Here is a 15,378-nt window from a genome sequence, read left to right as displayed (position 1 = left end):
TGACTACTTCGTTCGCTTGTTTGAACTGTCCAATTGATATTTTTGGTAGAGAATTCGGAATGGACTTAGTGTGCCTTCCGTTGGAACAACTTGATGTTATCTTGGGTATGAATTGGTTGCAATTTAATCGGGTTCATATCAACTGTTTCACGAAAACGGTTATTTTCCCTGAAGACGTCATTGTTGAGGACTTAGAGATGACGGCTAGACAAGTGGATAAAGCAATGAAGGACGGAGCTGCCGTGTTTATGTTGATTGCATCCATGGAAGTGAAGAAGAAAGCAGTGAGTAGCGATTTACCAGTAGTATGTGAATTTCCAGAAGTCTTTCCAGAAGATGTAAGAGAGTTACCGCCAGAGAGGGAGGTAGAGTTTGCTATTGAGTTAGTCCCTGGGACTAGTCCTGTGTCGATGGCGCCGTATCGTATGTCGGCATCTGAATTAGCAGAATTGAAGAGTCAACTGGAAGAGTTACTGGAAAAAGAATTCATTCGTCCTAGTGTGTCACCGTGGGGTGCACCGGTGTTACTAGTGAAGAAGAAAGAAGGTTCAATGAGGTTGTGTGTGGATTACAGACAACTCAACAAGGTTACTATCAAGAATCGGTATCCCTTGCCGAGGATTGATGACTTGATGGATCAACTAGTTGGAGCATGTGTGTTCAGCAAAATTGACTTGAGGTCGGGATATCATCAGATTCGGGTGAAGACGGACGATATTCAGAAAACGGCATTTAGAACGAGGTATGGTCATTACGAATATACAGTGATGCCATTTGGAGTAACCAATGCGCCGGGGGTTTTCATGGAGTATAGGAATAGAATCTTCCATCCTTTTCTGGATCAGTTCGTAGTAGTATTCATTGATGATATTTTAATATATTCTAAGAATGAAAAAGAGCATGCGGATCATCTTAGGGTGGTATTGGAACTATTGAAGGAAAAGAAACTTTACGCGAAACTGTCAAAGTGTGAGTTCTGGTTAAACGAAGTGAGCTTTCTTGGACATGTAATTTCTAAGGATGGTATCGCCGTTGACCCAACGAAAGTAGAAGCAGTGTCTCAGTGGGAAGCTCCGAGGTCAGTTTCCGAAATCCGTAGTTTCCTTGGTCTGGCGGGTTACTATAGAAAGTTCATTGAAGGTTTTTCAAAGTTAGCATTACCGTTAACTAAGTTGACTAGGAAGGGTCAAGCGTTTGTTTGGGATTCGAAATGTGAAGAAGGATTCCAAGAGTTGAAGAAGAGGTTGACTAGTGCGCCGACATTGATTTTACCGAATCCGGCGGAATCTTTTGTCGTTTATTGTGATGCTTCGTTGTCAGGATTAGGAGGTGTACTGATGCAGAAACAACAGGTAGTCGCTTATGCGTCGAGACAACTCAAGGTGCATGAGAGAAACTATCCGACTCATGACTTAGAGTTGGCAGCAGTGGTATTTGTGTTGAAGTTGTGGAGGCATTACCTATATGGTTCAAGGTTTGAAGTATTTAGTGATCACAAGAGTTTGAAGTACCTCTTTGACCAGAAAGAGTTGAATATGAGACAAAGAAGATGGTTAGAATTCCTCAAGGATTATGATTTTGAACTGAATTATCATCCGGGTAAAGCAAATGTTGTTGCCGATGCATTGAGTAGGAAGTCCTTGCATATGTCTATGCTTATGGTGAGAGAATTGGATTTAATTGAGCAATTCCGAGATTTGAGTTTGGTATGTGAAGACACTCCTACCAGTGTTAAATTGGGTATGCTGAAGCTGACTAATAGTATTCTGGAGGAAATCCAAGAAGGTCAGAAGAATGATGTAGAGTTAGTCGATAAGTTGGCTCTGATTAATCAAGATAAAGGAGGTGAATTCAGAATCGACGAGAATGGTATAATAAGGTTTGGTAATCGTGTTTGTGTTCCTGATGTTGCCGAATTGAGGAAGAGTATTCTTGAAGAAGGACATCGTAGCGGATTGAGTATTCATCCTGGTGCTACCAAGATGTATCACGACTTAAAGAAGCTGTTTTGGTGGCCTGGAATGAAAAAGGAAATAGCTGAATTTGTCTATGCTTGTCTGACTTGCCAGAAGTCGAAGATTGAGCATCAGAAACCGTATGGAGCTATGCAGCCGTTATTTATTCCAGAATGGAAGTGGGATAGTATATCTATGGATTTTGTTTCCGGTTTGCCGAGGACGGTGAAGAATTGTGAAGCTATTTGGGTTATTGTAGACAGGTTGACAAAGTCTGCCCATTTTATACCAATGAGAATGGATTACCCAATGGAGAAGCTGGCTCAATTGTATATTGAGAAGATAGTGAGTTTACATGGTATTCCTTCGAGTATTGTGTCGGATAGAGATCCAAGGTTTACATCCAGATTCTGGGAAAGTTTGCAGAAGGCTTTGGGTACTAAGCTGAGATTGAGTTCTGCTTATCATCCGCAGACGGATGGACAGACAGAAAGAACTATTCAATCGCTAGAAGATTTGTTGCGTGCTTGTGTGTTGGAAAAGGGCGGTGCTTGGGATAGTTATCTACCCTTGATCGAATTTACGTACAATAATAGTTTTCACTCGAGTATTGGTATGGCTCCGTTTGAAGCTTTGTATGGTCGGAGGTGTAGAACGCCTTTATGTTGGTATGAATCTGGCGAAAGTGCCGTGATTGGACCGGAAATTGTTCAGGAGACAACAGAAAGGATCAAGATGATTCAGGAGAAGATGAAGACTTCTCAGAGTCGGCAGAAGAGTTATCATGATAAAAGAAGAAGGACACTTGAATTTCAAGAAGGAGATCATGTGTTCTTGAGGGTAACTCCTACAACTGGTGTTGGTAGAGCACTAAAATCAAGGAAGTTGACTCCGCGATTCATTGGTCCGTTTCAAATTTCGGAGAGGGTGGGAGAAGTGGCGTATCGTATTGCGTTGCCACCGACGCTGGCGAATTTGCATGATGTATTCCACGTATCACAGTTGAGGAAGTACATTGCTGACCCATCTCATGTGATCCAAGTCGATGATGTACAGGTAAAAGATAATCTGACAGTTGAGACCTTGCCCATGAGGATTGAAGATCGAAAGGTGAAACAATTGCGTGGCAAGGAGATAGCGTTGGTCAGAGTAGCTTGGGGAGGACCAGCAGGTGGGAATGTGACTTGGGAACTGGAAAGTCAGATGAAGGATTCCTATCCAGAGTTATTCGCCTAAGGTATGTTTTCGAGGACGAAAACTATTTAGTGGGGGAGAGTTGTAACACTCCACTTATTTTCATAATTTAATTTAATTAAATTAATTGAATTATGAGGAATTAAACAATTGGGCTTGAGTTGTGGTTAGTAAGGAAGGGGGTGCATTGGTAGGCCCTATTGCTAAGTAAAACAATTTTATTTCAATTTTAATAAAATAGGAGGGGTTGTGGAATAGAGAGGGTTACAGCATTTTGGGAAAAGAAGCCTGAACGTGAAAAGAGAAGAGGAGCGGAGAAGTGCAACCGAGGAAGAACGAAGAATCAACCTTCAGGTAAGTGGGGACTCTTCCGTTTATCTTCTATTATGGGATTATAGGTGGTAGGATAGGATTTGATCATGTTATTCGGATCAATTGGGTTATGCTTAGGTTGTGGAATTGTTAGGTTTTGGGAGGATTGATGCATAATGATTATATTGATCATGTGTTGGTGATAATTGGATGTTTGAACGTATTATGAATGTGTTATAATATGTGCTATTTCACTGTATGCGAAATCTGGTTGGGATGAGATTTGTATGGTAGTGATTCGGTGAAAGAGGGACGAAATCGCAGGCTGATTTCTGCTATTCGGAGCGCAGGAAATCGCCAGTTCGCGCCGCGTCCAGGAGTTGGCGCCGCGAACTGCGTGGCAGAAGGCCAGGAAGTTTTGTTGTGCTCAGTACGCGCCGCGAGAGTATGGCCGCGCCGCGAAGGCGTAGTTTTTATTCGTTCCGCGCCGCGAAACCTTGTTTGCGCCGCGAAGGCGTTGTTCCTATTCGTTCCGCGCCGCGAACCATGTGTGGCGCCGCGTGCTGTTAGTTGTTGCGACTGTCCATTTTGAAAAGTTTAAAAATGTGTAACTTTTAAACCGTAAACCGGATTTTGGTGCCGTTTCGAGCACAGTGAAGCTAATAAAATAATTTATATACTCAAATGGTGTTTTGAGTTGTGGCTTGAATTATTTTTAAAACACCGATGTTATTTGTTGTGGTAGAATATGTTTATAGGTACACTAATGAATGTCTTACCTGTATGTTGTTGTGGTTATAACTGGTGTTTATTATACATGTATTATTGGTATGAAATATGTGTTTTATTGATGATTATGACATTAATTGATGTATGTGGGTGATGAGCATGTTATGGTTGATGCATGCATTCATAATCATTCGTGGCTGGTCCTTGACGATGGTGGATCAGTAGTAGCTAATTCCCATTGTGTGGAATTAGTGAGTGGGTGTTGCCGTATCCTTGACGATGGTGGGTCGGTGAGTTGGGTTATCCCAGATTTTGGTACCACATGCATGTAGTTGCATTGCATTAGGCTGTTTTGGTGTTATAACATGAATGGAAGATTGTCCAATGTTATAATATGTGTTAATTTGGTTGTTTGCTTACTGATTGTATGTTTTGAATCTGATCATAACTGTAATTGGGTGAATTGCATGTGAAATGATATTTTATTATCTATATCTTATAACATTAGTTAAATGTGAATGAGACTCACCCTTACTGTTGTTATTTTTCAGATTAAGGAGTAGCTCTCGTATTTGGTGAGGATTAGCTCGTCAAGTAGTTCGTTAGAGTCAGTTGGGTCCGTGTCATGCTCTGGTCGTGTAACACTGGGGGCGTCGTTTAGAGTTACTTGTTAAACTTTTGTTTTGGATGGATTTTATGTTAACGCCTTAAGTCTGTGACTTGGCTGTTTGTTATTCAGATGTTAAAGATAATTCCGCTGTGTTAAACATGATGATCTGAATAAATTTGATTGACGTTCTCTTTTATGGCATGACATGAGTATTATTGTTTAATTATTTGGAAGTTGTAATGCCCTTTTTCATGTTTACTCTGATTATTATTTATTATTTATGCGGGGTATTAGAAGGGTGTTACAGGTTACCCCAAAAGAGTGCGTGTGTGCATCAATCATGTGGTTCAATTCAGTTATTTATCTTGTAATTAGTGACTCTAATCCAGTTTAAATTTGCACTCCCTAAATTACTAACCACGCAGTATATAAAGCAATAAAGGGGAGGGGAAAGTGAAACCAGCGGATCCCCGACAGGGTTTGGCACAAGTAATAATAAAAGCCATAAAATAAAATAGGGTTTAGGATTACCAACGACGTAGCTTTGGCATTTGACAAACCCTGAAAAGGAAAAAGAAGAGACCGAAAACAGAGAGTGAGTGCACTATCGGTTCGTAGGCGAACTTTATTAACCATAAAAGTAAAAATAATGAAATTAATAAATAAAATAATAATAAAAGACACTTAGCTTCGAATTTGATCTGATACGGTTGGCGGAAAGCCTCGGGAGTAACCCTGAAAAAGGCAAGGCAGAGATAGTGAAGGCAAGACAAACCCCTGATTTTAAAAGAAATTAAAATATGCTTTAAAGATAAGATACTTAGCTCTGGGTTTTTGATCAGGCGCGCTGTCGGAGCGAACCATGTTGATAACCCTGAAAAGGCACAAAAGAAATATATTCAGTGTAGGGTAAACCCTAATTGGGATTCAAATCGAGTGTAATGGTAAATTGATTTAATTAATTATTGGTCTCGCGACCTAATTAATTAAATTAAATGAAAGAAAATATAATCAGGCAAAAAACAATTTTTATGATTTCATGGATGAAAAAGAGAGAAATAGGAATTATTAAAGATATATATAATCTATTTAAAATAAATAAATAAAAATAAATATATTAAGAAAATAAAATAAATAAAAGTTTTTTAGAAGATAATTAGTTTTTATGGGAGAAAAACAAATAAACAAATAAAAAACAAATAAATAAAATATATAAATATATAAAAAAGGAAAAGGATTTATGTAATTAAATATATATAAAAAAAATTAAAAAAACTTAGCTGCTGATTCTGTGTGGCATGGTTGAGTGTGCATGCAATGATCCTTCAACCTAGTGTGTTGGATCTGGATGCTGATGATCTAATGACTGGGTGCTAAGGGCATACGGTGGTCTCGCGTTTGAATGGACCACTTGATCCGTAATCAAATGAGAATAAGAAAAATAGTGTCTGAGGCTAGAGTCGAACTGGCGCCCTCATCCCCAAACACTTTGGACGTTCATCTCAACCACTGGGGCGCTTTTGCTTTCCTGTTAATTATACATATGAACGAAATAATATATGAAAATTGTTTAATCAAAAATTTAAAACAAAACGCGCCACAAACTTCTTCTTCCTCCTTCGTAAATCTGTAAAATGGCACGCTTCTTGGCCACGGTTTTAGGCGTGTAGCCATAAACCTCCACCTTCAAATCCTGCGAATCACTATCAATAACCACAAAACAAAAACCCAGATCGATCATGTATCATGTCACGAGTCCACTGATGTCGCTAATTTCGACTAATTCGTTCTCTAACTCTCCGGCCCCAATTTGTGATGTCAGAACCCTAATCATGGTGAAACACCATACCTGCACTCAAACTCTAATTGAACAACCCAGAAAGCATAGGAATATCGACACAAACAAGAATATGCAGTCAAATTACGTTAATGATGCATAAATTATAGGATTGGATTATTGATAAAAACGTGCAAACCGTTGTGATGGGGGATGAATTTCTTTGTGCTTCGGTTGATGAATGCTATTGGAATACGTCCATGAAGCATCTGGAAATTGATTGGGATCCTTTGTTTTAGGTGAATCGAACCGGAATTTTGTATGCCATATTCACGATTTGTTTGAGTTTTGGGATCGGGTTCTGCTACCGAATTCTCCTCTCGCGACTTCGTCCTTTCCTGCAAAATAAAACTTTGTACAAAAGATTATGTCAATTTGTTAGTGAGTCCTGCGTCTGGTTTGAAAGGCTTAGGTTTGTACGAGCTTTGTGTGACAAATCAATGGTCTTAGATTTTGAAACAATGTTTAAATTTGTTGTGTCAAAAAACTGAACATGGTGATGATGGGCGTGAGAACAGTAAGGAGTATGGTTTTTGTGTTGACTTCATGCTTGAATCATACAAAGAAAAATACGGTTAGAAAAGTTAATGGAAAACATAGGTATATGAGAAAGTGGTGTTGACGGTGAAATTGAAAGTGGTGTTGACGGTGAAATTGCCAAGAATGTTACGTGAAAATTGGTGAAAGCGAATAGGGTTCCCCCCTCCCTCTCTCTTGTCAAAATATTGTTATATATATAGAGTAAAATGTTAGGTCTAATAAAATAGGAAATAATCAAATGATTTACACCATATAATCAAAAATTAAAATCAAATTCAATTTGATTTCAATTCCTAATATATTGGATCAATTACATTAATTTATTCCTAAAAAAAAATACAACATCTAAAAAATGAACAAATCTTTTTACATTTTTTATTTATTTATGATTTTTTTTGGATAAAAATGGGAAAACATAAAAAAATGATATTTAAAAAAATGCATGATTTAAAAATTCGAAAATTAAGAATTAAAATGATAAAAAATGCAACTTTTGATATTTTGCGATTTTTTTTTTTGTAAAATGCATAATAAAATGGAGTTAGTAGCAAATAAAAGAAAAAATGTCAGTAAGTGAGATTCGAACTCGGGACCTCTTGCTCTTGTACCTTACTTCCTTACCGACCAGGTTATGTCAATTATTTGAAATAAAATGCCATATGAAAATATATATGCGGGCAAATTTTGGGGTATGACAGAGAGCTAGTGGCATACTCGTTGATTTCCATCCGAGTTGGAGCCCTTCTTTCATTTGCGATGCAAAGAACTCGTTTGTTCTCATGCTCAAGATCAATGGCTGAGTATTTCTCTCTGACGACGATAAAGTGTTTATTCGTTTTTAAAACGTTTTCCCTTTTAGCGGAACTACATTAGCTCTGACTTTCCATTGCACCGAGGAGGTATGTAGGCACAAGGCTTAATGTCTTGGCGAACTTTCGTTTTATAAACAAACCCTTTTTTAGCACACACGACACAGATTTTTAAAAAGGTTCCTGTGGAGTACCACAGATATAAGGGGTGCTTAAAACCTTCCCCTTGTATAAACAACACCCGTACCTAAGATCTCTTCTTTTTGTTTTAAAAAACAAACTTTGGGTTTTCTTCGTTCTTTTCCCTTTTCCTTTGGAAATAATAAAGCGCGGTGGCGACTTTCACTAAAATATTGAGTCAAGTCAACATAATGGCTTCGATCTCAGATTTTCCCCGCTACAACCTTTAAGATTAGACTTCAGAGTCTAGTGAAAATAAAACTTCAGAGTAAATCTGTATTGTTTACTACAGAAACCTTGTCTTGATTATCCAGATGATTGACTATCATATGAACAATTCTTCAAAACTTAAAGATCGTAGATTTAATTAAAACCAAACTTTTCCCAACACTACTTAAAGATTGTAGATTTAATGAAATCCAAACTGTCCCAACACTACTATCTAACTTAACATGTGTATATTTTTAGGAAACGGATTGTCTAACGTTGTGGCGGCAACGTTACTCTACCTTTCGTTATCTATTAGCCTTTGGATCAAATTAATGTCTGAAACAATGCCACGTATGCCACTTATGTGATTTTTTTAAATAAATAAAAATGAAAAATTACACATAAATCCAAAAACAAATTTCCTTATACCATATCTCTGCTACCTCTCCTATCCAGAAGGGCATGGTTGTCGGCATCATCTTTTCAAGCCGGCATCATCTCTCTGCAAGCCAACACCATCACACCATCACAACGTCTTTCATTAAGATCACCTCAACTTGCATGTGCTTCATCTTCTCCAAGTTCATGGTTCCATGGCCGATAAGCTATATCTTAAAACTGAGCTGAAATTTTGTAACAATCATTCAAAAATAATGTGAAAATAATTATGATCTTTCATTTTGGCTAAACATACTAAAACTAAAAGAATTGCAAAATCTGTTTTTATTTATGAACATATCTACCATGGAAATATGGGAGAACAAAATATAACAAAGTTGGAGTTTTTATTGGTCATCATCAACTCTATAATGATGACGGTGGTCTTGGAAAAATGCCGGTGACAGCGGTGTATCCTGTGCAACATCAAGCCGGCGGAAGGTAACCCAACCCAACATATTCTGGGTTGTTGTTGCTAATGTCTTTTACTTAAAAAAAAATAGTAAAAAAGAAAGATATGTTGCATATTATGCACCTTTAGATTGATCTGACGGACAATTGTTTTTGAAAGTCAGTCTAACTTTCCCGCTCTAAAGTTAGACAATCCGTGTCCATATTTTTAGCCTGTATGTCTCACGTCAATTACGTAAGCATTCCATGGATTTTCCATTTTACAAATAACACATGACAGAAAGAAGAATGAAAAAAACGTTTCCAACTTCAAATTAGATTCCACTCCTTGTTTTGGTACGATAGATTCCACCCATTTTGAACCACACACACCATTACTAGCATTTTGTCCCCTATCATTATTTATCTCTTCCACGAACCACTAGCAACAGCTTCTACACTTGTTTATACTAACCTCACTGAATAATAATCTTAAATTCACACCTAATTAACCGTTTCGTACGACATATCACATGATCAATGTTCCTTAAAAACTTCAATAGCTTCACATAGCTCTGTACCTGCGGTTTCCAAGCCAGTGTTTCTCAAAGATCAATAGCCATGTCTGTGTCTTTACGCATTGCTGCTACCACTGTACTCTCCTTGCATCTCCTTCTCTTCCTTGTCAATGCTAACTCATCCATGGATCCATACAAAGTACTCAACCTAATCCTCAACCCAAACGGCACCGTCACCCGCTTACAAAAAATCCCACAATCACCTCCCTCATCAAATCCAAATCTCTCCACAACCGCACTCTCCAAAGACCTCGCCATCAACCAATCAAAACACACTTGGGCTCGTATCTACCTTCCTCACAAACCAAACTCCAAGAAGAAGCTACCACTCATTATCTTCTACCACGGCGGCGGCTTCATTTTCTACAGCGCCGCTTCAACTTACGTCCACAACTTCTGCGAAAACATCGCCAACAAAACTCTGTCCGTCGTTGTTTCACTTGACTACCGCCTCGCACCAGAACACCGTCTTCCCGCGGCGTATGAAGACTCGGTGGAAATTCTTCGCTGGATTAGAACTTCAAACGACGCATGGTTGACACGTTACGCTGATTACTCACGTTGTTATCTCATGGGAGAGAGTGCTGGAGGTAATATCGCCTACATCGCGGGTCTACGTGCAGCTGCAATAGTTGACGAGATTAAACCGATTAGCATCAAAGGGTTGATATTGATTCAACCGTTTTTTGGTGGGACCAAGAGGACTCCATCTGAGATAAGGCTTGAGAAGGACTTGAATTTACCTTTGATTGTTACTGATGCGTTGTGGGAATTGTCGTTACCCGTAGGCGTTGATCGTGATTACGTGTATTCTAATCCAACGGTGAATGGTGGAGATAAGGTTTTGGAGAAGCTTAGGTTGTTTGAGTGGAAGGTTGTGGTTTTTGGGTGTGATGGGGATCAACTTGTGGACCGTCAGAGGGGATTAGTGAAGTTGCTTGAGGGTAAAAGTGTCCATGTTGTTGGACAATTTTATAGTGGGGGTAGACATGGTATTTTCTCGGGTGATCCTTCCATGTCTGAAAAGGTGTTTGATTTAGTGAAGAGTTTCTTTTGATGAATTATGAGAGCATCTTTAATGGAGGTTGTTTAATGTAAAGTATGATTTATAAGTTTTGGAACTTATCATATTTATCATTAGAGTTGATACACGTGGCGTTCTCGTTGTTTAAAAATTTGTATAAGTTGCTTCATGAAACAATTCAAAAAGTGTGTTGTTTATCATTAAATAATATTAATTTTCATACGTTGTGGGATCAAATATAAATTGATTGGACCATATATAGATTGCTTATTGATATCACGATTGGAGTAAAATTTGTTTAAATTGCTTAGATGTTGCTTAAATGCAATGCAATCTGGCAATTTGGTCCCAGATAAATAACCCAAACAATCGAAATAAGTTCTCCCATTAGAGATGCTCCGAGTAATGTAGTTAATACTTTGTTATGTAGTTTGCATTTTGGATAGTAGTTAATCCTTTGTTATGTACACCTAATATATGAAATATATTGCTTCCAATTAGGGGTGGACAACTTTATCCCACCCAACTACAAATCGAAAAAACCGCATGAAAAAATAAACAATTAGACGGATGTGAGTCGGTTAGCGGGTAAAAATGGTGTAAACATTTGGGTTTTAATGAGTTGACTAGGGGTGACAAACGAGCATGCCCGTCCCGTTTAGGCCCGTCCTGCAAAAGTCTGTAAAAAATGGGGTAAAGCGGTCATAGTTAAGGATGCAGGTCTAAAACCTTAATCCGCTCTGCAAAAAAGTGAGGGTGAGGCAGACTAAGCCCGCAGATATTGCATCTTATAAACCTAAAAATACAAAATTTATGTTAACTTTGATCCGAGGCATGGCGGGGCAGTCGCCCTAGAGGGTGATGACCTAAAACCTTGACCCGCCCCGCAGAAAAATACAAGCAAAACGGGTATGCCCAACGGATCGAACTCGTTTTACCATCCCTAATTGACAAAAAAATTAGGCCATCATAAATAGAACCGATTCGACGCTAATTTGTAATAATACTCTCTCTTTCTCAACCTAATCCGCATTTTCTTTCATATTCTCCGGTACCAATGCTATATGCTTTCCCACTTTCACTTTTCTAAATTTATGTTTTTTCCATAGTTTTTTTTTCTTCTTCACATATTTATTAGTTAGTAAAATTTATCAGTCTTTGTGTTCTAAGAAACTAGCCATGTTCTTGTTCTCTTCTCCCTGTTCATTTCAATCTCTTTTCTCATATATTATTTTCCTTATTTTAAACATCAATAACATAATAACATTTGTAGTTGTAGATGTAGTGATAGTAGAACAGAATGATTATGAGAGTTTTATTGCCTCTGATCTGCAACCACCGTATATATATTTTTATCAAGCATTAGATATCTTCGAGTGTGATTTTATTCTTTTCGTCTTTTTTTCTTAAAACTTAATTATTTTGAAGGTGATTTCTTGAATTCATTTCATATGATTTTTTTATGGAATGAATAGTTTTTTTTTAAAAAATTTTAAAATGGTTAATCCATCCATCTCAAATCGCCACCGGCTTAAATTGTATTCCGACAAAATCCATAACATAAACTAATGAAAACTGTTTTTACTTTGGATTGATGATTTGTGGCCCATACTCGTCAGAATCCGACCACCGTCCACCCTACTTCCAATATTATTTGTAATTTGCAACTTTTCAGTGTTCCGTGTGATTCACATTTTGATATTTCGCCACATGTAATAGCTCTTGTTATGCTACAACGGGCCCGTTTGTTTTGGTTTTTTTAAATGATTTTTATAGTGTTACAAAATTTTGTATAAAAAATTTTTACCAAAAAACTTTTTATAAAAGCTTCAAATGAAAATTTGGTTTGAATAGTTATCCTTAAAATGTGATTTTAGATATTTCATCTATTTATGGAAAAAAAATTGGATATCAAAATTTCAAAAAATCACTTAATTTTGAAGCTATTTCAAATAGATTTTCATAAAAATCATTTTTGAAATACAACTTTTTGAAAAAATTGAGATTTTGACTATGTTTTGGTCTTAATAATGTAAGCTTATGTTATAGGATGTCAAAATGAGTGTTTCATTTTAGAAAAAACGAATATAAAAAAACTTGTAATATTTTGAAAAACGGTTTTGAAAAATCTATTTTCAAAAATACAAAAAAAATCTATTTTTTTAAAGCCGAAACAAACGGACTCAACAACATGTGCTTTGTTGTATTAGGTTCAGATATGTCATTCCACCAAAGAAAAATGACTCCAATTGCACATGTTGGAAAACAATTAAGCAAAATCTATTCATTCACCTTTACAGTAAAGTTGGAAAACAATTAAACAAAACGTATAAATTGTTACACTGTAAATTTTGCAAAGGTCACACCTCTAGATGTGCTTATCGAGTCGAACAGAGTTTAAAAAAGGCGTGCTTAACGCATCAAAGATCGATTGAGGTCTCAAGTAATAAGGTTGTGACACATGCATCTGAGCTCCACGCCTTCTTCCCATGAAGCAATAGATCATGCACAATAGATTTCCTTACAAAGTCGTTTGCAAGCCACTTGTTGGGAAATTCTTGGACGTTCTCTTTGTTCCTGTTCTATTAGAGTCCGTTTGGGAGTTGGTTTTTGGAGGGAGAGGCTTTGGATGGTTGTGTCTATATCTTGAAATGTGGTTGATATTTTTAAAAAAGTTTTAAAACAATATGATTTTATATGTTAATGTAGTATATAGTTTTTAAAAATAACAAACACATTTTTAAGATATAAACGCAGCCCTCTAAGGCCTTCCCCTCCAAAAACCAACTCCCAAATTGACCCTTAAGGAGCCAAAAATGTATGGTGAAGTGATGGAAGAAACTTTGGTATGGTGGAGCAAGCTTCCGGTACGGTAAAGAGGAGGTGGACATGTAAGGTTAATATCCAGCGCTCAAGTTAGTAAGTGAGCAACAAAAGTGTATGGAAAATTATTGTTAGACCATATCTTAGGTCTCACATGTGATTTCTCATATATGAAGGTCAATTAGAGATCCCTTAGCTTCTTGGCGTGGAATGTGTGGAATCATTAGATAATATCTAATGGTGAATAACATTTATGGTGAGATCAAGTTCAAGTCTCCAGTTCGTGGCTGCACTATGTCGCGGTGGAAAAATTGAGATTAAGCTATTGATTAACAATTAACTTGAAAGTAAGAGTCGCCATCGAACTTTATTGTTTTCAAATGAAAGGGAAAATATTGATAAAACTCAACAAAAGAAAATATCTGAATACGGGGGTTGGTTATGCAAGGGGAATGTATTAACACCTCTCACATCTATGGTACTCCATATGAACCTCTAGAAAATCTGCGTTTAGGCTAAAGCGATATGTTTGCAAAAAAATCTTAGGGTGATGAGGAAAGAAATGTTTTTTGTATGCTTTGAAAGAGATCGCATCTTGTGCTTACGTACCCCTTTTGTGCAATAGGAAAGTTAGAGCATTTTTAGTTAGTGTAAAAAACACGAAGATTTATTTGTTTGTTTTTAATGGAAAAGACATTTTGTTGTCTTCGAGTGGAAAACACCACTGGTCATCCACAAGTATGAGGGAGTGTGTCTTTGCATCATCTTGATATGGAGAACTTTACTTGGATTTAATCAACAAGCATGTCTCGCATTCAAATAGAAAATATCAACAACTTCTACTTCAACTCTTAGGGGCTTAGGGTTTGTATCACTGCAAGAATTAGACTAATGTTTTTCCTTTCTAAAAAGGTTTTAAAAGAAAAAAAAATTCACAAAGACACAAAAGAAAGTTTTATGAAGTTTGTCTTTTTTTAGTTTTTTTGAAAGTGTTTGAATATGCTTAAGTATCTTAGCATTTATTAAGAAAAAGATTTGACTATCACTTGACAAAGTCAATGTTTATTAAGAAAATATTTTAAGTTTGAAAACAAGAAGGTTTTGAAAAAGAGAGAAGTTTTGAAAATTTAAGAATGGGGTAGGAGATGAAGAGACTATCCTTAAGCATGAAATAAAAGGTCTCGTTGTAAGATAGCCTAAGAGAAAGCCTTTGCGTGTGCAAGTGAACTAACCTTGAGATGGAGCAAGCATTTGACATTGGTCATTATAGAGAATATGTCAGTGGACCATTATTGCCAAGTCTTGAGAGAATTTTTATGGGCCTTGATGCATGTAAGAGAATGTTTAAGTATGTATACCAATTATAGAAGTTGATGGATGTTTTCTCAAGGGTCATTATGGAGAGTAGATTCTTGCAGAAGTTTGCAAAGAATTCACTTTTATATCAGATCAGCAAAAGGTATATCTAACTTGAACTGATATTTTATTCTCAATAGCACTATTTTAAGATACTAACTTGAACTATATATCTAACTTTGTTTTTAGGGGTTGTTACCTACATTAGAAAAGTTGTTACCAGGAGTTGACCAGAAATTCTGTGTAAGATACTTGTACAACAACTTCATAAAGAGGTTTCCTGGCAAGCAAATATTTTTTGAAGATTCCTCCTAGATATTGAAGTAAGACTATGTTCAATAATGACAATAAGTGTGATGTATTAGTAAACAATATGTCATAAACATTTAACAG

The 15,378-nt window shown here is 36.9% G+C and overlaps 1 protein-coding gene across 1 annotated transcript; it reads left to right on the top strand.

Annotated features, from left to right (window-relative positions):
• The first annotated feature begins 9,436 nt into the window (after window positions 1–9,436).
• LOC131624770 (carboxylesterase 1-like) lies at window positions 9,437–11,027 on the top strand. The gene has a single exon (XM_058895687.1). It carries the CDS (start codon window positions 9,826–9,828, stop codon window positions 10,837–10,839), a length of 1,014 nt encoding a protein of 337 aa, XP_058751670.1. The 5' UTR covers window positions 9,437–9,825; the 3' UTR covers window positions 10,840–11,027.
• Window positions 11,028–15,378: the final 4,351 nt, after the last annotated feature.

Source organism: Vicia villosa, unplaced genomic scaffold, assembly GCF_029867415.1.
Source record: "Vicia villosa cultivar HV-30 ecotype Madison, WI unplaced genomic scaffold, Vvil1.0 ctg.000162F_1_1_1, whole genome shotgun sequence".
NCBI lineage: Eukaryota > Viridiplantae > Streptophyta > Magnoliopsida > Fabales > Fabaceae > Vicia > Vicia villosa.
Note: the sequence above shows the minus strand (reverse complement) of the source record. Positions and strands in the feature narration are given on the sequence as shown.

What these genes read in the sequence shown, in the direction of transcription:
- LOC131624770 (XM_058895687.1), top strand. Translation starts at nt 9,826, where the DNA reads ATGTCTGTGTCTTTACGCATTGCTGCTACCACTGTACTCTCCTTGCAT.